This window comes from Anolis carolinensis, chromosome 1 (genome assembly GCF_035594765.1).
Source record: "Anolis carolinensis isolate JA03-04 chromosome 1, rAnoCar3.1.pri, whole genome shotgun sequence".
NCBI classification, from domain to species: domain Eukaryota; kingdom Metazoa; phylum Chordata; class Lepidosauria; order Squamata; family Dactyloidae; genus Anolis; species Anolis carolinensis.
In genome coordinates, this window is record NC_085841.1 from 266,136,525 (window position 1) to 266,158,578 (window position 22,054).

The 22,054-nt window shown below is 39.8% G+C and overlaps 1 protein-coding gene across 2 annotated transcripts in view; it reads right to left on the reverse strand.

Annotated features, from left to right (window-relative positions):
- Positions 1–22,054, reverse strand: part of dusp8 (dual specificity phosphatase 8) — a 114,872-nt gene that overhangs the window by 25,206 nt on the left and 67,612 nt on the right. Inside the window, exon 1 of one of the 2 annotated variants that reach the window (XM_008108119.3) lies at positions 9,153–20,987. The exons of the other annotated variant lie outside the window; for it this stretch is intronic. Within the exon in view, the coding sequence (XP_008106326.2) occupies positions 9,153–9,270 (118 nt within the window). The 5' untranslated portion in view covers positions 9,271–20,987. Of the gene's footprint in view, positions 1–9,152; positions 20,988–22,054 lie in introns of those variants that run through there. 2 annotated transcript variants of the gene reach the window in all.

A 22,054-nucleotide genomic window follows, 5' to 3' on the forward strand; every position in this document is an offset into this window, starting at 1 on the left:
CTGGCAATTCACATTATCATCCTTATATTATTGAGACTGCAATGTACACAAAAAATATGAACATAACAATATATTACTTAATTTCATGAGAAGGTTTTGCTTATGGCAATTAAGAGAATTTATAGCAGAGATGAGATTTCAGATCAACATCTCTCTGAATGGGAGTAATTCTGCATTTAATAAAGCTCAATGTGTTGCTCTATTTAGAAATTTCACATAAATAGCAAGAGAGATGGGCTTGATTTAAAAATGTGTAAAGAAGAAAAATGTCCTTCATATTTAGTAACACTTAAGTGGCAGAAGTGAAGGAATTAGTTTCCTGCTATATTAAATGAGGACAATATACAATTCACCAACTGTGAATATGCCCACCCACCTAGTGCTTTTCACAGTCTGCAAATTTTTATTAGAAAATCTCACATTTTATGCTGAATTCAGATTTACTACCTATAACCTTAAGTCATCAAATTTAATTTGGATGATGGAGAGCATTCCTACTCTTAGAGTTAACAAAGCGAGCTTGAAAACGGAAGGGTAACATGCCTGCAAGGCAAGGCATGTTGACTGATAAAAGGCAAAGAATAGGAGCTCCACATCTGTAATATAAGCAGTAATAAATTATCTTTTTTTAATATATAGAGTTAAGAATATTGGTTATCTCAGTCAGCTTGTTCATCTGATGGAATAACATATGTCTTTGCATACAACAATGACATTGTACAAATAGAATATTGAAATCAAAGGGTGAGCTGCTAGGAAAGAAGTATCAAACATGTGGCCCTCCAGATGTTTAGGCCTCCAACTCCCAGAAGCCCTAGTCTGCTTGTCTAATGGCCAGGAATTCTGGGAGCTGAAGTCCAAAATAATTGGAGGGCCACAAGTTTGACACCACTGTTCTAGGACATCTAATATTATTTGTTGCTAGGACGCTTCATAGATCTGTGAATAAAAATACAAATCTCATCCTACAATACTGATACAATTTAAGCTGTTAGTCAAGTCAGCAAGAAGAGGGAGGAAAGGAATGGCTAATTTCTCTCTCCCCCCCCCCCCCCAAATATTTTTTTTTCAAGGTTTCTTGTACAGGTGAGTCCAAAATCCAAGTCTTACCCATTTTTTCTCAGAATACTTTTTACAATCATTTTTCATATTAGTAATCATTTATATATTCAAATGCTCATTAAGGGAAAGTAATGTTTCGATCACTGAAGAAAATATATTGCAGCTAGTGTATAGCATAGTGGGTTAAACCCTTATGCTGGCAGAACTGCTGACTTGAAGGTTGGGTTGCTGACCTGAAGGTTGACGGTTCAAATTCAACCCGGGGAGAGTACGGATGAACTCCCTCTATGAGCTCCAGCTCCATGCAGGGACATGAGAGAAAGCCACCCACAAAGATGGTATAAACATCAAAACATCTAGGCGTTCCCTGGGCAACATCCTTGCATATGGCCAATTATCTCACACCAGAAGTGACTTGCAGTTTCTCAAGTCACTCCTGACATGAAAAAAACTAGTGTATAATCAACAGGAATTGGTTAATATTTTATCCTAAACAAAATATTGCTGTTGCTGTTCTGGTTGCTGTTTTTAATTTGATTTGCTTGATAAGATGTCAATTGTTTTCCATTCTTTGCCACTGATACCAGTTGAAAAAAGCTGATAAATCTTTTAAAAAGTTATAAAAAGAGATATCGAGTGATGCTTACTGCCTTGAAAGACAGTAGGATAATTCTGTCTCTCTTTTCAAAGTTACTGGCTTGAAAGACGCAGTCATTCTGGAAGAAGTCTATATTGATCCCTATGGTTTATGGCAGTGGTTCTCCAGGTGTTTTGGTCTACAACTCCCAGAAATACCAGCCAGTTTACAGCCAAAGTTGAAGGCCAAAACATCTCGGGAGGCTCAGGTTGAGAACCACTGATTTATGGTAACCATGGTGTATTCATTCAATTACTACCGCCCTGCCCCCCTTTTGAAGAAGGTATCAGAGAAGAATGAGACCAATTATCACTAATGGGCAACATGTGAGCATGTGCCTCCTGACTTTAAATGGACCCTTTGGAATACTGCTTCTGGAATTCAGATATGAGCCAATGATTTTGAGCTGAAGACACAGATTTTCCCCACCATATGTTCCCAGATTGCTGATCAAATAAATGACTGTTTACTAGGCTGAGTTAGAAGATGTAGGGATAATTAAACTATTATGTAACCACATGTATGTTTCTGGAAAAACCCACACAAAACACAAGGTTAATATGTCAATTTTCTTGTGAGCACATCTCCTTAGGGATGTTTCTAGTTTCTTCACCATAATGTCAGAACCTCTTGTAGCTTGAGTATATTCCTATGTATATGCGAGTGAAATATTACCTTCATTCCCTTAACATGCATATGAAAACTGGGCCACAACAATGACTATTCAAGACAAAACATTGAATCTACTGAAGTACGGCCAAAGCATGTATTCCAGAGGAACACAAACAAAACATCCACATGTCATCTAAGGGGTTTCCACAATTTTCCACAAGACCAACTTCCAATGGATTCACTCATGGTTTACCAACTGAGAGACCGCAGCTACTAGCAGCTATTCAGGAAAAATATCCCAAGAGTTCAAGCGGACATCTTTGGAACCCTTGAAACTGAAATCAATAAAGCCATAGGTTGGCATCTAACCACTAAGAGTTTCCCTTCCCTGATTAATCATACAAATAAATAAACATTTTGAAACTGTAAGATGTAGTTTCATTTGCTTGAGAAACACTATTCTGTTTCATATGATGGTGCTAATCAACTGTTTATATTCAAGTGCTTAAGATGTTTTTCATCATGAAATTTTTTTGTAGTACACACACACCTACACACACATGCCAGATTCTCTTCATTTGTAAATAATGCCATATTTCACAAATGTCTCTGCATTTTATGCTATCCTTTGTTATTCCTTCTTCCTTTTTTTGCCCACCATTCAGTGAGTTGGGTATTACTTATTTTTTTATTCTACTCCTCACCAGCATTAGTATTTTCATTATTACATTTTTATTAAAAAACAAAGATTTGGAATTGTTTTCCTTCCTCTTTACCACATCTGCTGCCCAAGCGTTCTATCTCATAGTTACTTCCATTTTCAAAGTAATTTTTAATTTCTGATCGTTTGCCCACACTTTTAACTTGTTTGCCATTCTCTTCCCAGATTCTGATGTACAATTTCAGCACGAGAAAGGTACATTTGCAACAAACTTTCCAATTCCCTTCCATTTTTTGTTCATCGTATCTGCCTTTGCACACTTTTTATCACTATTAATCCCATCCTTTCCTCTTCCATCCTTGTGATATCTTCCTTTTCTCCTAATGATTTTATTTTTATTTTTGAATAGTATGCGAGCAGTAGCTTTTTCTGCATATCTCAAATATATCCATTTTTTCACCTACCCCTTCACCTTGTCTTCTTTGTGCTGCATTGTTTACATTGCTCTTTGCCCGTGCCCCTTTCCAGATTTAATGAAGTTGAAGCCCAGAAGGAAGCTTGCAAACAGTGTGATTGATTGTAGCTAACCTCAGAAGGTTTGGAATGTCCCCATATGGTTTTGACACAAGTAGGTTTTAAGTCTGTGTGTCAGCTTTGAGGGATAGCTAGGGTGTAGTTTAGGAGATTGTTTATGTATATTTTATATGTTTGTATTACATTAAATTTTGACTTTAATAAAAGTGAATTATCAAATAAAAGAGACATGCAGTGACATATTTTTAAAATATTTAAAACACTAATACTTGGTTTATATTAATAGAGCTCACCAAGTTCACAATCAAGTCATGTACAGGTTGCCAATGCTCTTTGCTATATATCTTTGGTTTCTAATGCTGTCAAGGGCAGCTGCCATTTTTGCCAGTTCCCTCTTATTAATGCCACTCTTTCAAGTAGCAAGCAAATCCTCTCAATTTCAGGAACAATGATTTTGAAAAAAGATTTTACTTACTCCATCTCAATGCCCCCCTAAACATACTTATATGCTGTGTTGAACAATAACCTTTAAAACCAGGAATTGATAAAGTCTAGCCATTGTAGCATCAAAATACACTGATTATTCAGACCTGCAGTTTCTTTATGCAGTTTTTATGTAGGCAGAAAAACATCAGGCTGGTTCAACATTACCATGCACTGATGTGCAACCAGCCTTTGCAGTCTGCATTGTGGCATGGATCAACTGAACATCAGTCCTGCACCAATTTAGAACAAAGCCGCAGGATCCAGACAAAAGGCTTGCTCAGTCATTGGTGCACTAACTATGCCAGCATCTGTATGGCTCACACTTCACAGTCTATTAATTTTGAGAACAATGTGCCACCCAACCCTTCCATCTGTTTCTTGCCATACCAAAGTTGTGTCAGTGAAGACAATAGGTGCAGCCAGCCTTAGCTTTCTTTGCAAGGCACATGCATTTTTATTCTATTCTTCTTAAGGTGAAAAGGTATTTTCCTCTGTGCTTTGCAACCAGACAGATGCCTGCCTCAGTTCAAATTGAGTGGAGTCTGAGAAATATCTATTCAACAGGAAGAAACTGTGACAGTTAAAGTTTGGTTTAATAAGCTTACAAATAATCATTTTTTCCTGTTTTTCTTGGCTTTCTTGGAAAGCAAATACTCAATTAGTACTGAAATGTTAGTTTCTTTTTTGTTAAGCAGGAAAAATGGGTCCTTCATTTGTTGAAATGTACATGATCACACTGTGTGCGCGCCTATGGTCATACTTACACATATATACATACACACATACAAACACAGGGGTGGCCATCTTGCAAATGACTGAGACAAGGGGCTGTTTGTGTGTTGGGAGAGGGATCTAGCAGTAATTCTTTGAAACTCTATACCCAACTCTTTCAAATGGCAGAAGTGTCATCCATAGGTAGTTTGTGATTGTAGAGATATAGAGATTTCAAATTGAGTCCAATATGCTATGTGAGTGTGTGCGTATGTGCGTACTTTCAAAATGAGGGATTACTCCACTCTATGGAGCGTGAAGCCACCTGCTAAGGAAGTTGAGTGATAAAATTTAAATCTAACAGAAACTAGAGGTGTTAAAGGGCATATACCTTAAAATAGGATTCCACCCCTACCCACATGCACCTTACAAAAAGCCCCAGCACAGCTGTCGTCCTGGGTGTTATGTATTGATACGTGACTTTTCTGGCCAGCTCCTGTAGCAGACATTAAAATATGCTTCTGGGAAGAGTACAGGCAACTGTACACACAAACATACACCATCTTATGACCCCTGCTGCTTCTCTCCATTCAGCATGAGTGTTTCCCAAGTAGCTGGTGCCATAGGGATTTTGTTTCATAAACATGAAACAGAAGTACGAAGGGTGCTTCCTGGAGATGTCTTAACTCAATTGGGCAGTGCATGGACATTCCTGTAATAGTCAGGTTGGGAATCTTGAAAAGGTGCAACACTCCCTCCCAATCCCAGATCTTCAATGCATGTCTGTGGATGAAATACAAGCTCTAATACACTACTGATGACCCTTGGACATGAAATCAGGGTGTTACTTCTTTCTGAAGCATAGCGTAAGAATGTATTGGTTATCATAGGTATGTGGTGCTATTATCTCTGTCCTCATCTATAAGTAAGAAATAATTCCAGTCTTTAAAATAGGCTGTATTATTGTAATACCAGTGGATATTATATTAGTAATAGTAATCTAAAACATTGAGAATGAAAAGCTGCAGCTCAGTTCACAGAACATTTGAATAAGCCTCGCTTGTGCTTATAATGAAAAGCACTTTTTGTTTTGTGCTTTGATGAACTGGGGCAATTCTCCTTACACAGGCAAATTTTCCACCAATGACAGCAAAATGTGGTTGGCTAAGTTATTTATAATGAAATGCACACAATATAATTATAAAACAATTTAAAACATTCATCTATCTTCTGTTCACCCCACCCCAAAGTCAAAACCAGATTATTACCAAACCATGGGAAATGGGACATTATTATTTTCTTCTTGTCATTCAATAAAAATTCAGTAATTTTGCACTAGAAGGCATGAGTACTGAACAAAGAGAATATACAGGTTGCACAAGGGGAACTGTATCCAAATGTTAACATGGCAAATCCTTAGAGAACCCACACCTTGTTTCCTCTAGCATCTTTTTCATAATGGAAAAAAAGGGGGGTATTAAATTTTAATCCTTGAAAATCTCGGTCCAGGCTTAGAAAATTCCTTGGCTTTCACAACTTTACACCCATTTTGCTAAAGCTGCTGCTGTCTCCTACCCAGTCCTTTAAGTGCAAGACAAGAGCCCACATTTTGTTCTTTTGTTTCTACACAAAGCAGAGTTCTTGAGCATGAATGGTATGCTTTGGTCACATGCAAAGTCTTGCTTAGTTTAGCTCTGACACAGAAGAATTGTGACTCTTTTGTACAGCTGAAGAAATTGGAGGAAAGCAGTGACAACATTTCCAGGGCAGCTTCACATCTGACATTTTTTTTCCTGGGCAGATATCATTTATTTTTGAGTAGGAAAAAAGCATAAAAATGAAAGGTAGGCAAATATACTATTTGCTGTGTGTACCACCTATCTGCTCAGGTTAGGATAAGTGGGCAACTAAAATACCATCCAATTGAACAGCATGGTTGGGCTGTTGAATCAAGCCAGAAATAGCAAAATAGCATTTGAGTAATGCTTGTGTCCACCCTCTACCGAAGCCCAGGCATGAGGCAGGGACACTTGGCAGCATTTTCTCCCCTTATAGGATTAGGGAAAGGCAGGTTTGGCTTCCTTCCTCATGTAACAAATGGTGCTCCCCTCCTCATATCAACTCAATTAGCTCACCCATTGCTGGACAATGGCCAGTTCTACATAATATCCTTTTTTGTATTATCAGAGCGGCCAGAACGTTCGGCACATTTCTGACGCAGCCTCGCTGGCCCCTTGTGCAAGGGCAACATTTGCTGTTTCGCCAGAGCCAAACACTGATCTTTTTATGGTGGTCAAAGCAGTATTCTGAAAGAAATTTGGCACTTTCTCTTACTCCCTTCTGAGACTGCCTAACCTGATCCCTCATGATAAGTGGCTTTAGGATCTTACCTCATCAAGTTCCTATTTGAATTCTATTACTGCAGTGTAAAGGCTCAGTGGGTTGTTCCAGCTGTTTCCCCTCACAATCCCCAGTTATATTTATTTTTACTGCACTCCCTCCTCACATTTACTGACCTCTTGCCATGGCTACCATTCTATTCTTGTGCTGGCCTCATGACCACCGTCTGCTATCTTTTTTCCTCATTCCAGCGCTAGGATGATGCTTTTCTACATTTCCCAGTTTCGATCATTAAAAAGCAACAAACCTCTTTGATGATCATTATATCTTCTGTCTTTCCTTGTCTTAATAGAATCTGAAATGTACCCAAAAAGATAGAAAGGGCCCATATTAAACTATTATAGCACTATGAATCCACTTCAACTCCCATGGTTAAATACTAAGGAATCCTAGGCATTTATAGTTTGGCGAGGCCCTAGAGGCCACTAGCTGAGAATCCTCTAAATGTCATAAGATTCTATATGATGGAATCAGTGCTATTGAAATGGAATAATAGAAGTACACCTGTGTAATGTGCAAGGGCCCTTAACTTCTCCAAATTTTATAAACCAACATCCAAAACATACATCAAATGCTCTGACTGCACCCATCATAGAAATGAACATCTGCCCAACTGAAGCCAGAAGACTCCACACTCACTATCCTCAGCTGATCATGTCTCAGTTTGAAGCCTTTGTCAATTCTGTCATATTTCCTAAAATGCTCATGTAAGTAGGCAAGCAACCCTTCCTTGTGTGTTTGTCTTCTAAAAGACAGGGCAAGGACAGAGTTCAAGAATTAATCTCCTGAGTTGCTGGTCCAGATTTTCCTCTGGTTAATGTTCCTCAACAGGACAAGCTTTACTGGTTCTAAGTAAAGAGAAATGTGTCATATCCATAAATGACCTATTACTAATAGCATCATCTCTGAAGTATGTATCGCCTGACATAAAATAAAAATGACTTCCAACGCCCGACATAGGAGGATACTCATTTTGTATAGAGTGTGGGAATGATGGGAAAGTTGCCTGATTCCACCATTTGGCAATGTAGGTCATTCTAGTTCTTAGACCTGTGTTTCCCTCCTAACCTACTAGCTCTGCAAGTAATAAGCTGCTGCCTCTTAGACACATGGATTCCCCAAAAGAGAAATGCAGTCAGTCAGTATGGGAAACAAAACAGTGAGGTTTGCAGAGTGGTTTTTCTTAATGGGTTCTGCAATCACTCTGTCTTTATACTCTCTTTCTAGAGAGCATTGCTTCCCCTACTTTCCTTTCTCTGCCATCTACACATCCTGTTATGCATTGCTGCCTTCTCTAGAGTGACCTCTTAAAAAGATAGCAATGAATGTGCAATGCTTCTTCATGCATAAGGATGTCCCCAGGAAATTTCCACCGCTCCCTGCCCCCCTACCCCGGAGAAGTGAGTGTGTGGTAGGTTACATAAGAAAGGAAGAATCTGCTTTCGTCCACTGAGTTCCCTATTGCACGCCAGCTTCAAGGTCTTCCAACACAACCATGAAATTAAACATTTTGTTTACAGTTCCAGCCTTCTGATACTAAAAAGAGAGAGCCTGGTCCCCTGAATTTGAGAAGAGGACCATAACACTGCATGTGTAGGGCCAGAGGGGGACATCAACAACAATCAGCAGTAAACACCCATTTCTTTACAACTGAGTGGAAAGATCCTGAAACATCTGCTAATTAGATTTTGGGGAGTAGGAGGAAGGGAAGGGAAAAGATAAGAATACCCTGTCACATTCTTGACAGCCCAATTCTGAGCATGTTTCAGAGGTATATTTCATACCTGAGGTTTATGCAAGCATGCATGCATAGGGACTGATGCCCATTTCTTGTATCTTACACATGCTGCAAAATGCGCACCTGATCACCCATTACTACTACTGACATCTTAAACTTGTCAGTTGTACCAGTTGTCAACACACATACTCCTATACATTCCAAAAGCAGAATGAAGTTCAGTTTAAGAAAGCGATCTCTCACCCAATCCCTTTATCCATTCACTACTTTTGCACCTCCCCATCCAAAAGAACAGCAGTAATCAGACTAACCTCTCATGTCCCTGCTCTCCTTCATCCGTCTCACCCTGATTTTCAGCTTCATCTGTCCCTTGTGAGTGTCTGGCCAGAACTGGTCCTCAGAGGGAGCAATCATAATATCCAAAGGCATCCAGGCAGCTGGGTTGTGTCTCTCCAAGAGCTACCTCCTGCCCTCCGAAAACAACAGCTGGCGGAGATGGGAGGGAGCCTCCTCTTTCCAAAAAAAAAAAAGGGGGGAGAAGGGGAGAGCTGGAGACACCCTGAGATCCAGCTTTTAGGAGAAATGAAAAGGGGAGGGAACGGGGGAGGGAATGGGACAGAAATATTCCTGCTTCTTCTCAGCCGGATTATTCTCCTCCTCTCTTCATTCCCTGATGCGCAGCGCCAACTCAAGTGAGCCTGAATGAGCTCAGCACATGAGCAACAGCCGTGCTGATCTACCAAGGAGCAGTCATAGCTAACGGGTCAGGCATGCAACCGCATTCCTTACTCAGCACACAGACATGCAGTTTAACTCAAGGGCTACACTACTGGCATATGGTTTGCTCAGCTGCTTAAAGAGACAACATTCCCTTTTTTCTTGCCAACACCTCTCCCCTGCTGCTATTCCAGAACTGTCCACCATGAACCGGCAGCCAGCAGGGGCAAGGGAAGCCCCTCTGGGGTGTTTTGTTTTGACAGGTTAATAGATCTGCAGGGTAATATGAAGCTTTGGAATGTCATGCAGTCCTTTTAATCCAGTGGCTGCATGTTCTTTGTCTCTCATCTCAAATCAGTGGCAGAAAGGAGGAGGCTTCAGCTCACAGATTGATCCCACTGTTCTGGCATAGCAGATTGGGGTCTCATACTATACTGAGGTAAACACAATTTGCAGATGAGATGCTTTGTAACTTCAAATCGAGAAGCAAAACTTTACTGCCTTTTTTACTGCCTTTGTTCCCAGTCAACTCATGGTAGGAGCAAAGACCTGAATCAGTGCTTCTGGGGGGACTCTCCACTGATTTTTAGCAGTGGTGACAAATGAGTGCACTGGGGATGTAACCTGTTTGGGGGTGGCAGCACATGTAGTTACACTTTTCACACTGAGATAATATCGAGCTAAAAGGACCAATGGCCTTAAGAATCAGAAGATGTTTCCCCATTTTCTGGCTTTGTGAGCCTGGACATGCTTGTTACTGAAATTTCCTAGTCTATTGGGAGCTGCTATTACCCATGCTGACATGTGTGCAACTAATACACCAAAAACAGAAAGATAGAATGTTGCCTTGGCAAAGTGCCCATACTTTCCTCCAGATCTCTCCATATGCTATGAGCACACATCTCAGTGATGTTTTCTATGCCTTTGTATGATCTTATTGCTGTGCATCTTATTGCTGTGGCTCAATGCTATGGAATCAAGGGAGTTGTGGTTTGGCAAGACACTCGCCTTCCGAAAGCTGAAACCTTGTAGAACTACAACTCCCATGATTCCATAACATTGAGCTCTGGCAGTTGAAGCGGTCAAACTTCATTCATTTTATGGTGCAGATATACCCTTAGTCATCCTTTGCCTCTATGGAAAATATACAGGATTAGATGTACTTGATAGAATGCTTTGTCTCTTTAAATCTAAAGATTTAGAAGGTCAAGGAATTCAATGCTGAACTGTTTCATGGGAGTTCAGTGTTTTTCCTAAACAGTGACATCACTCCAGATGAAATCACCAGCATGAAATAAACCCTCCCACCTTCCCGCTCCATGATTGGAACCAGTGTTCTAATGAGAGTCGTTATTGTAACAAATGTGGGGCTGGTTATTGTCACATGTAAGTTGGAATTTAAAAAGGCATGTGTGTGTGTTTGTGTGTGTGTGTGTGTATGCGCACACAGATTTTGAAAGGGAGACAATATATGAAAATATGAGCTGCTGTTCACAGCTAACTCTCAGGAACTATAAGGTCATGTCTCTATTGCTCATTATATCATGCCACTGTGCTACAACAGAACAATGGTATAAGAACATAACTTCAAGTTGCACTACATAGGCCCTTCCTAATACTTTGAAACTGGGTGGTGTCTTCAATCTGGTAAGCTTGCAATACCTAAATACTAAGACACCATATTCCACCTGATCTTGGAAGCTAAGCAGAGTCAGTCTTAGTTAGTAATTGGATGGAAGACTACCAACAAATACCAGGTCTTTTAGGTTATATTTCAGTGGAAGGAACTGGCAAAATTCCTTGCCTTCAGAAACCCTATGAAATCATGGGGCTGCTATAAATTGACAGGCAACTTGAAGGCATACATCTACAAATCTGTTTCCTAATTCACTTGTGAAACACATCTTTCTGAAGCTCTGGAGAAAGGACTTCTCCAGCCATTTCATAATGGCATTATGGCTGGGTGGTTTTCAGGAAACAGCATCTCATATTACTTTAAAAATGTTTTATGATGGTATTTGTCTTGAAGATGTTGATTGCTCAAATCCAGGATCATTCCCAACAAAAGTCATACTAAATACAATAATAAGGGAAAAAATAGGATTGATATGAGCAAAGGAACTGAATACCCAGACTAAAGATACTACATATTACATACTAGTGGACAGGTCACAACACTGAATTACACAGCAAAGCCTCCTTTTCTGTCTGTAAAAGAATATATATTATACATCTCACTACTTGTTTTATCTTATTAAATTCCTTGCAACAGCTACTCTCTTATGTCAAGGCTTCCTCTACACTTTGTTAAGCATTTAAAAGCTAAGTGCAGTGTGTAGATACTTTAAGAAAAAACCTGTCTGTAGTTGTGTTTCTGCAGTTTACCTACTCCTGCCATTCAAACAGCAGTGCTGGCGAAAATACTACTAAGCCATTGCTTGCAACATAGACTGTCAAACATGCATGCATACATATGGATACACACACACACAAACACTCACACATATTGACACAGATAGAAAGTTCAATTTGTGATAAGTCCTCCTTAGACTTGGGAGAAAAGCATCAAAGGTGTGTGTAATACTAAGAGGCATCTCCTTAAGCCCTTCAGTGTCTCTTTTCTGTACCAACAAGGCATCACAGTAATCTTGCTGCTTAGCCTCCAGTACAAAGGAAGGCAATTTTAGAGCTCCCCGCTTTATGGTTTCTTTGAATTGATTCCCTACACACACCCTTATGAGGTCAGTTTTAAGAAAAGAAAAGGCATACTAACAAGTTTTCCTCTCCTGACATAGAAATAGTGTGTGAAAAAGCATACCCGTGTTTCCCCGAAAATAAGACAGTGTCTTATATTATTATTTTTATTAATATTAATTAATTATTAAAGATGCGCTAGGTCTTATTTTTCCATGAAGAAGAATTCACATTTATTGTTGAACAAAAAATGAACATTGTATACTGTACAGTAGTTGTCATCACGAACCAGCATAACCAGACAAACTGTGAATCCTATCAAGAATTTCTTGTTATTACCATTATTTCCATGTACAACACTCTATGGTATGTACATTTACCAATCCCGCATACTCTGGTGTTGTGTTTGATGGGCATGCTTCCAAACAAAAACTTTGCTAGATCTTACTTTCAGGGGAGGCCTTATATTTAGCAATTCAGAAAAACCTCTACTAGGTCTTATTTTCCGGGGATGTCTTATTTTCAGGGAAACAGGGTAGTACTTTTGCAGATTTAATATTTAGGGGCTCTTTCATGTCACACAACTACAGCATGATGATTTCACTTTAGTTGCTATGGCTCCTCATCTGATGGAATGCTGGGATTTGCAGTTTAGAAGGGTGTTTAGAATAACTCTCTAAACATCATATCCCAAGATCTCATAACATGCAGCCATGAATGCTAAAATGGAATTATACTTGTAGTTCTATCATTGTGTAGTGTGGAAGGATCCTAAACCTGTGGACTGCTCTGTGGTTCTTCTCTTCTGTTACTACTAGTGGATCTTGTTCTTTATTCATGTGTTACAAAAGCTGTGTATGTGCTTAGTGGGCGGAATGCATTCAAAAAGAATAATTATAGAACCAGAAAAACATCTTGTGATGACAGTTTATTACACTGGATATTACAGAATACAAAATGCAATTTGCACATTCAGTTGACCTAGCTAGTTCTCTCTTGATCTCTGAATAAAGGAGTTGGAGAAATCTTACGATTTGGGCCAACAATCACACTTCCAAGCAGTGCAGGAGAACTTATATCTCTCTTATTGAACTGACTCATCTTAGTTTCCTTTCTCACCTCCTTCCAAGAAAGGAAGCCTTGTCCACACAGACCCCCTTTCCAGCTGTTCAGAAATAGCACAAGACTGAAGTGGAGGAAGCGAGTGGGCTGGAAGCTAAAGCACCAGCATGGTGCTTATCAAAAGTCCAGATTTAGCCCATAGAAATTCTTCAATTTCAGGGGCTGGGCTTCATGGGAAGTTTTTGGGGCTATTATTATCATTATTATATAGTTTGTTTACAGCCCGCCTTTTCTCTCCACAAGGAGACACTACCATACCTTCTCCAGGAGAAACAACTTATTTCTAGAGTGAGAGAGGTGTTTTGGATCTTGTGACCACCTAATCTTCACCATCTTTCAAGGAATTTCTTCCATGAAGTAAACTTTTAGTTTGGCAAGTCATTTCTTCAATTTTTTACACTGAATTTTGTTTACTGTATTCATTCAGGTGCTTTAGTACAAGTATGTATCCTGTGCCATACAGTTGCTTAATTCTAGGTAATCTGATTATGTCTCAGAGAAATTTGCAATGTGTAGCCCTGTAGTGGATATATGTTCAATTCTATAGGAGTAAATCTAGCTACTGAGAGTTCCACTTCATTGCAGAGCAAGACTGTAAAAACTTTTCCTACCAAGAACGCTTGCATTTGTTGTGTTCACATTCCCTTGGAATGGTGCCTGCTTCTTTTCTTGGGATGCATAAACTGTCTTTCTACAAGCTCAGTTGAAGTTTTAAGTTACTGCAATGCTAGAAAATTGGAGACTGAAGGAAAATTTCTTATTTTGGAGCAATACCTTTACGTTGTCCTCAGCAGTTACACCCTGAGCCACCTTCTTCCTTTCTGGAAAAATGACTGTTTTTAACAGTTTTGCTTCTTCTTTACATCACCAATTCGATACTTTATCTTACTGTGGAAGAATGAAATGAAGACTGCAATTTTCATTCTTAAAGACTAGCCATGCTCCCAGGAAAGATCTATTCTTAGTGACCCTTTTAATGGAAGATGTCATTTTGTATTGTGTATTGTGTTGCTGGTTGATTTATGTTAGCCCCATAAATTTCATAACATTTTCTTAGGCCTATGGCATCTGGTATTCATTGATGGTTCCCATTTAAGTACTAATCAGAGCTGACCTTCCTTACTTTCCAAGATCAGGTGGGATTTGGGAAATTTACAATATTGTGTAACAGAACAGCAAAACATGTATTAAATATGGCTACTCCCCACCTGTCTTGAGATTGTAACTCTTGCAAGGTCAAAGGTGATATTTTGTATACATACCCCTCCCAGAGAATATACAGGGCACCATAGTGGAACAGAGCTAAGTCTCAAATACTGTATTTAGTCTCACTGCTTATTATCTTCTAATTTAGGGAACAATAGATACTGACTCAATATTAGTATCAAATTCCTAGGGGTTTTGAGGACCATCCCACCACTTTTTTGAATACAAATAAATTTGCTTTATTGGCATAAGGTAAATCAATAGGAAACATTAAGGCAGTTTCTGAGTTATGGGCAGAAGCCTTCAGGTCAGTTCTTTGTTGTTTGTACAACGTCCCCCCTTCTGAAGTCTTCCAAGTATACATATAGCAGGGATTGAGAACTTGTTGCTCTCTGGATGTTGCTCAAAGACAACCCCATCATACCTGACCATGGATTATACTGGCTTGGTCTGATGGGAGGTTACGCCCAATAATATCTAGAGCAGACCTGCACAACATGGCCCTTGGGAAGGGCCAGGATTTCTCACAAATCCTTCTGCAGACCATACCTCCTCCCCTCCCTGCTGGAGGGGGAGCCCTTCCCCTACCCTCGCACAAAGCTGGGGAGGGAACAAAGTGAAGCTGAGGAGAGGCCGGGGAGCAATTCTCAGGGTTGGGCACCTTGGCAGGCACGCGTGTGAGGGGCAGGGCTTGAAAGGTGAACCTCGGGCCTTTCCTCATCTGGGGAGGCGCCTCAGCTTCACCCTTGATGCTTGGTCCTTTGCATGCATGGCAGGCATGTGAAGAGTCAAGTGTCAAACAGGAAGCCCGGTCAAATGGCACGAGGAGGCATGACCTAGCCTGTGGGCTGCATGGAAAGCCTTTGAAGGCTGCATCTGGTTCATGGGCTGTATGTTGTACAGGCCTGATCTAGAAGATCACAGGTTCCTCAGCCCTGATCCAGAGGTGCATACTAGTGTAGTTGATCGCCAGACATTTCCAACCCTGAGAATTACTCCTCTTTTCCCCAGGCAGCCGTTAATTTTCCCCATAAACCTATAGGGGAATTGTGCATGTGTGTTTCAAAAATGGGGTACAATGTGTTCATTGTATTGAACAGATGGCTTTGCATGTAAATAATTTTGTAACAATAAAGGTATTTGCAGAAGCTTCTGTAGATGTAGGCAAGCCTTCAGCCTATTTCACAGAGTCTGCAGGCCGATCCTGGCACAACTAAAAACTTGCAACTTCCCCTGGAAAATGGCCAAAACAAATAAATATTGAATGAAAAAATCTTCCTGTTATAGGCTTCAGTGACAGCACTGACTGTTCTCAGAGCCAGCTTTTTGTGAATCAATAAAACTATATAACAGCATTCAATGGGATTGCATGCCTAGGTTTTTCTCCTTACAGTTCTTTTCTGTATAGGTTTCTGAGCAAGGCAACAACTGAGACTGCATTTGCATGAATAAAATATCATGCATCTTCAATATGCTCAAGGGTAAATCTCCTGCTGTGAAGCCATTGTCTTATTTATTCCTTTTTTAAAAAGACCATAGTTGTCTCAAAGCAAGTATAACATAATAAAATATGACAAATCCTAATCAAAAAGAGCATAACAGTTTTGTAATACCGGTATATAATAGAGGATATTAATCATAAGCGTTTTGTCAAGTGCCAGGAATGAATTTCCCATATAAATCAACCATACCCATGTCACCCTCACACTCCACACTTTTCTCCTAAGACTTATCTGACTTAATTAATTCTTTTGTAACAGAAGTTCAAAACAATGGAGATGATGAGCTTAACATCTAAATCAATTTTGATTGGCCAGTGAAATCACATACATCAGAGACAAAGTTTCTCTTACCTACTTGTACAAAGTACAATTTTTCTCCAGAGTCTGTGTGCAATTTGTCACTCATTCATCAATATTTTCATTCATTCATGATATTTATTGCCTCTCAACTCACCATGGCTTTCATTTTCTCTCTCACACAAAACATTTGGTCTCAAATATATACTCTTTATATATTTTGACATTCAGTTTCACTGTCTTGGGAAGACATTTCTTTTGAAATTCTTATTAAGTTCATAACCATGTGGAAAAATGGATATCAGCTATTCCATAGGAAGGGAATTCACAGATTTGGTATCCTCTGAGCTTTGGTAAATGAAAACTAAAGTGCCTTTATACCTGTTGATTTTCTAGAGTTGGGGTGAATGGAGAGGCTCTTGTCTGAATATGTCTCACCAAGCAATTGGGCAGCCTTAAGTTTGTCAGGAGACAACTGACTTAAGGCAGCTTAACATGCTCATATTCAGAGGAGCTTTTATAAAAAGATATCCACCTGTAGAGAAATACTCAATTTTCCAAATCTACCACAACTGCAATTAGCAGTTAAATGCAGTTAAACAGTGTTGCATTATATGAGTCCACACTGACATATAATGCAGTTTCAAACTGAATTATATGGCAGTGTAGATGGGGCCTATGACTTGAGAATTCAAATCTCCATTCAGCCGTGGAAACTCACTTGTGCAAACCAGACTCTCTGAGGGCCCTACCACACAGCCATATAACCCAGAATGTCAAGGCAGAAAATTCCACACAAGTCTACACTGCCATATATTCCAGTTCAAAGCAGAAAATGTGGGATTTTATATGGCTGTGTGGAAGGGGCATGAGCCACAGAGAAAAACAAAAGCAAACCCTCCTCTAGACAAGTCTTTCCAAGAAAACCCTGCTACATTTACCGTAGTGTTTCCTAGTCAAAATCAACTTGAAGCTACACATCAACACAAAAACTAATGAAATCCATTAGCTCTTTTGGGTTCACTTAATCTTAAAAGAACTCAATAAGATCATGCATTTAACCTTGGTAATATTTTACAACACATAATACAATATGCATAAATTGTAGCTTTTGAGCAAGGACTTTATTCTGTGACGTTAAATGTCCAGTTGAATAAGTGCATGATTGAGATAAACTTCTTGCATTCTTCTTGAGATGTTCATTCATGAATAGGTCCTATCAAATATCAGGACTTAAACCAAGATGTGGACTTATCCGTCCTCCTTTCCTCTATCATAGAGATCTGCCTCATCCCTGGCACTTTGAACTCAGCCTGAACTTCCAGTAGGAAATGGTATGCCATCAATTACCATGATTCTCTGTAGATGAAAGTGATTATTGCCCTGTGTCTTGAAATCTTAGTCCTTACAATATTACATTTATGAGGTGGGAAACAGTTGCAAAAGAACATTTCACAGATATATAAAACCCACTTGCCTAGTTTCCAACACCTCACAACCTCTGAAGATGCCTGCCATAGATGTAGGCGAAACGTCAGGAGAGAATGCTTCTGGAACATGGCCATACAGCCTGGAAAACTCACAGCAACACAGTTGCAAAGAGTTCAATTTTATACTGTATAAAGCATGGATAAGTAAGTACAGGGTAAAGAGCAAATACAAAAGATAGAACCTCCTCAGTACAGCTTCCCCTATTTGTGGAGTGTCGGCCCAAGACAGGCCAACCCAGTGTCTTAATGGCAACATTTGGGTGCCAGGTAAAGACTTTCCTCTTGCAGAAGGCAATTTGTCCTTGAATTTAATTTTTATCTTTACATCATTTTACTACATCATAGTATATAATGGCCCTTAAGTATTCATGGATTTTAGTATCTATGGGGTGGTTGGGATACTAAACTCCAGCTTAGCATTTAATGGCCACTTTGGTTTGCTACTGGCAAACTGCTTTGTTAGCACCCCATTAACACCCACAGTTAACAAGCATTCAAGGAGCCCAGTGCTGAAGCAAGCAATCCTGCAACAAACTAAATTGTTTTTACCAAATCAGACCAAGTTTTTCCCTTTCTTCATTTGGTAGCCAAAAGCTATAGTTTCTAAGTATGATAAATTGTAATTCTAAAGTCAATCGACACCTATATTGCAAATTTAGTGTTGAATGTGGGGTGCAGAAAGAGCTTTAGAAAACTGGGCAAGTACTAGAAAACTGGGCTTATTAGATACATTTTTAAATTTTTATCTAAAATAAGCTTTATCCAAAACAGACACCCCTAACAACAGTGACCTCCAAGAATTTAAAATCTTTTAAAAATATACTAGTACACATTCTTTGAGTTTACTTAATAGGACTGCTATATGGAAGTTGTACTGTATATTAGAAATAACAAAATTCTTCCAAATTACTTAACAAACCATATCTATAGGAAGAATTTCCAGTGCGCACAAACTTCAGCTAGAATAAATGTCAGTGCAGAGAACAATAATGGCTAAATTATTAAATCAAGGTAGATCATATTAGGACGCCAAGTTTTAGAGTATTTCTCTTTTTGTATATATTCACCCTCCATAATTGGAAAAGTTTCTGGAAATATCATGCCCTCTAGCATGAATGTGATACTTGACTGAAACCCTCTCTATCTTACAATCAGTCTTTTGCCTTGAAATTTCTGATCCAAGCACCGGCTACACATTATGGCCTCAAGCAGCAAGGCTGGCAAGACCAAAAGGCACTCATGCCAGCCAATTAAGCATTGCACAGCAAGGAAAGCCTAGTCAAGATTTCTCCCAGTTGAGACAACAGTTTAACACATTTGTATGGACAGATTTAACTGAAACATGGTAATTATACAAAAGCATTGATTTATCTCTCCCAACTCCACCATCCACTATAGCTGCTGAATTCTGGTTTGAATAAATTATCCATAATTCTGAAATCCAAAATGCTCCAAAATTGGCCACATGCATGGCTAAGATAGCGATAGTGGTTCCAAAGCATTTTAGATAAGAGTTATTCAACTTATGTAAGATTATGTGGTCACTAATACAGGCTGTGTCTCCCTAAACCTGATTTATTTTTGCCTCCAGCTGCCCACTTCCACCTCTGAGGAAAGCGGGCTAGCCATATGTCCAATGTCCACTGAGTTTTTTCTCAAGGAGCCCTAATGGGTGAAAGAGGTGGATTCCACTAATATAAGGCTCCTATAGAAAACAGGTGTTTCATATACTTCTGCACTTGCCTCCTGCACAGACAACTCCTGACTATATGGTTGCAAACTGTTTTAATACAGAGGGATTACACTGCTTTTTGAGATATTGGAATATACACATACAGAACAGAAAGGAAGACTTGCTTGCATTTTAGACCCTTCTTAGGGATACTGATATGGGTGATCATTATGATGAATTCCTAAAATTCAAAACTCACCACTGCATCAGAACCCAACACTTTAACAAAACTAATCAACTGATTTCAACAATCTAGATTGCTGGGGAGATGACTATATATCTAAAAGTTATATTGGAATTGTGGTACCCTTCTCTACTGCTTTCTAACCTATTACTTAACTTTTACTGAAACCCCATGGTTAGTTTGTTCTCTTAATAGACTCCAAAGAAGAACACCTATGGGCCTGTTTGAGAAATTAAAACAAACTATTCATTCTGATGGTAGTGGTTCAACCATTTCCGTTACACATACTCTGCTTATAAAAACTGGGGCCCTGTTGCTGTTCATTCATCAGGCACTATTAAACAACTCAGCATAAACAAATGGGAAAGTTAAATGGCCCAACACATATATTGGCTCCTAAGGTGTCACACGAATGTGAGAGTATTTCTCCACAGCTGTAGACAGCGGCCCTTCCTGGATATCCAACCCACAGGAGGCAAAGAAAATAAACGAGTTTGCCGAAAATGGGGAAATGGAGTGGAGGGGAAATGGGTTGGTGTGATATGCTCATGAAAGATCCAGGCTCTCTACAGCACTGCAGGGTTGCAAGTGGTCTGGGAGCATGGCCAGATCTGTCAGAAGCAACGTGTTTGCTGAAGAGCTGGGGGTGGGGAAAGATCCCTCATCAATTATAACTGTGCTGCATTCTTTCCAAATCATGAGTGTGTAAAGAGGGACAATCCAAATTTAGAAAGAAGAGGGCTGGAAAAATCTAAACATTCTTCACAGAATTGGTACAAGCTCAAGAGCGGGAGGAAGATGAGCTCACATGTGCATCAGAGCCAGATGAAAAGCTTCTGACTTCAGAAAGGAAATGAGAGGCCTTAGTACAGGTTGGTGACTAAGAACGAAAGAGAAGAGGGACAAACGCAAAGACCTCATAATCTAGGTGTAGTTTCTTAAGGCACAGAATACGAAATCCCCTTTTATCCTTGTACTTAACTGGCTATAAAGTTGCCTTTGAAAACTAACTATTAGCATTTATTCCTATGCTCAAAACCAGAGCATGCTTACTCTTTCGGAAGTCTATTTCTGTGTAACTTTGATGTTAATGGCTTTACTTCTATAATGCTTGCACCACCAACCCCACTGAGAGTACACACCATTTTCCATTGATGTATGTCAGGGTTCTCCTAGTGTGTCTTCAGTGTGATGGAGAAATGTAGCTATGTCACGACCCAGGCTGCAGAGCACCAATAACCATACACAGAGGCCAGAATCTATCTAATATCTTTATTGTAGGAATATATAAAGTTAATAAAAACAAGTGTAGAAAATAGTCCAGAATTAGACCTTTCAGGAAAGGTCAGAATTAGTCCAAAAAAGCAATGTCCAATAAGAAATATTAAGGTCCAAAGTTGTAATCCAATAACCGAAACACTCACTTTGCCAAGCAAAGTGAGGGGAGATGACAAGGTCCTTTAGTCCATGAAACTTGAGCGAGGCTAGAAAATAACTTGATACTTGAAACAAGGCTTGAACGTGGAACAAGGTAACTAAGAACAAGAACAAGGTCCGTGGAATAACTTGATAAATCCGTGGAACAAGGCAAGGATTGATCCTGGGAAACAAGGCAAAGTCCGTAGATAAACAAAGGCTGGGAAGCAAGGCGAAGGCTGGATAGCAAGGCAAGGCTTGAGCAGGAGCGAGGCTTGAACCGGAGCGCGCTGTCCAGACACAACTCGCTCCGTAGGCTGACGAATTGACTCCGCGAAGTTACTACGCGGGTAAAACACCTAAATAGAGTCTAGCTTCCCGCCGAAGCAGTTCTCTGGGAATCAGAACCGAAAGCTAACTCTGAGACCAGATGTGAGACTCCCCAAAGATTCTCACGAGAAGCAGTCTTAATTGGCCACATTCTTAGCTGCAATCCTCGCACTCCTGCGCGAAGCTGAATCTAAACTTCTCTGTTGTTTACAAAACTCCCGACGCAAGAATACGGGAGAAGTAGGCTCTGGGCTTGTTTGACATACTTCTGGGAGACAACTTTCTTGCAGGTGCAAGGTTCCCAGATCTGCCTGGGAAAGATCTGGCTGAGAGGAATCCAGTTCAGACTGGGAAGGTAAAAAACCCAAGTTTTCATCTTCATCAGGAATTACAATGTCCTGAGCAGGACTACAAGGCCCATGAGTCATCACACTATCCCCCTCCTCAAGGCCCCTCCCAAACTGGGGCCCTCTCCCCGAGGCGCGAGGTCGCGGCTTGGCGGGATAGGTCTGATGAAAGCGAC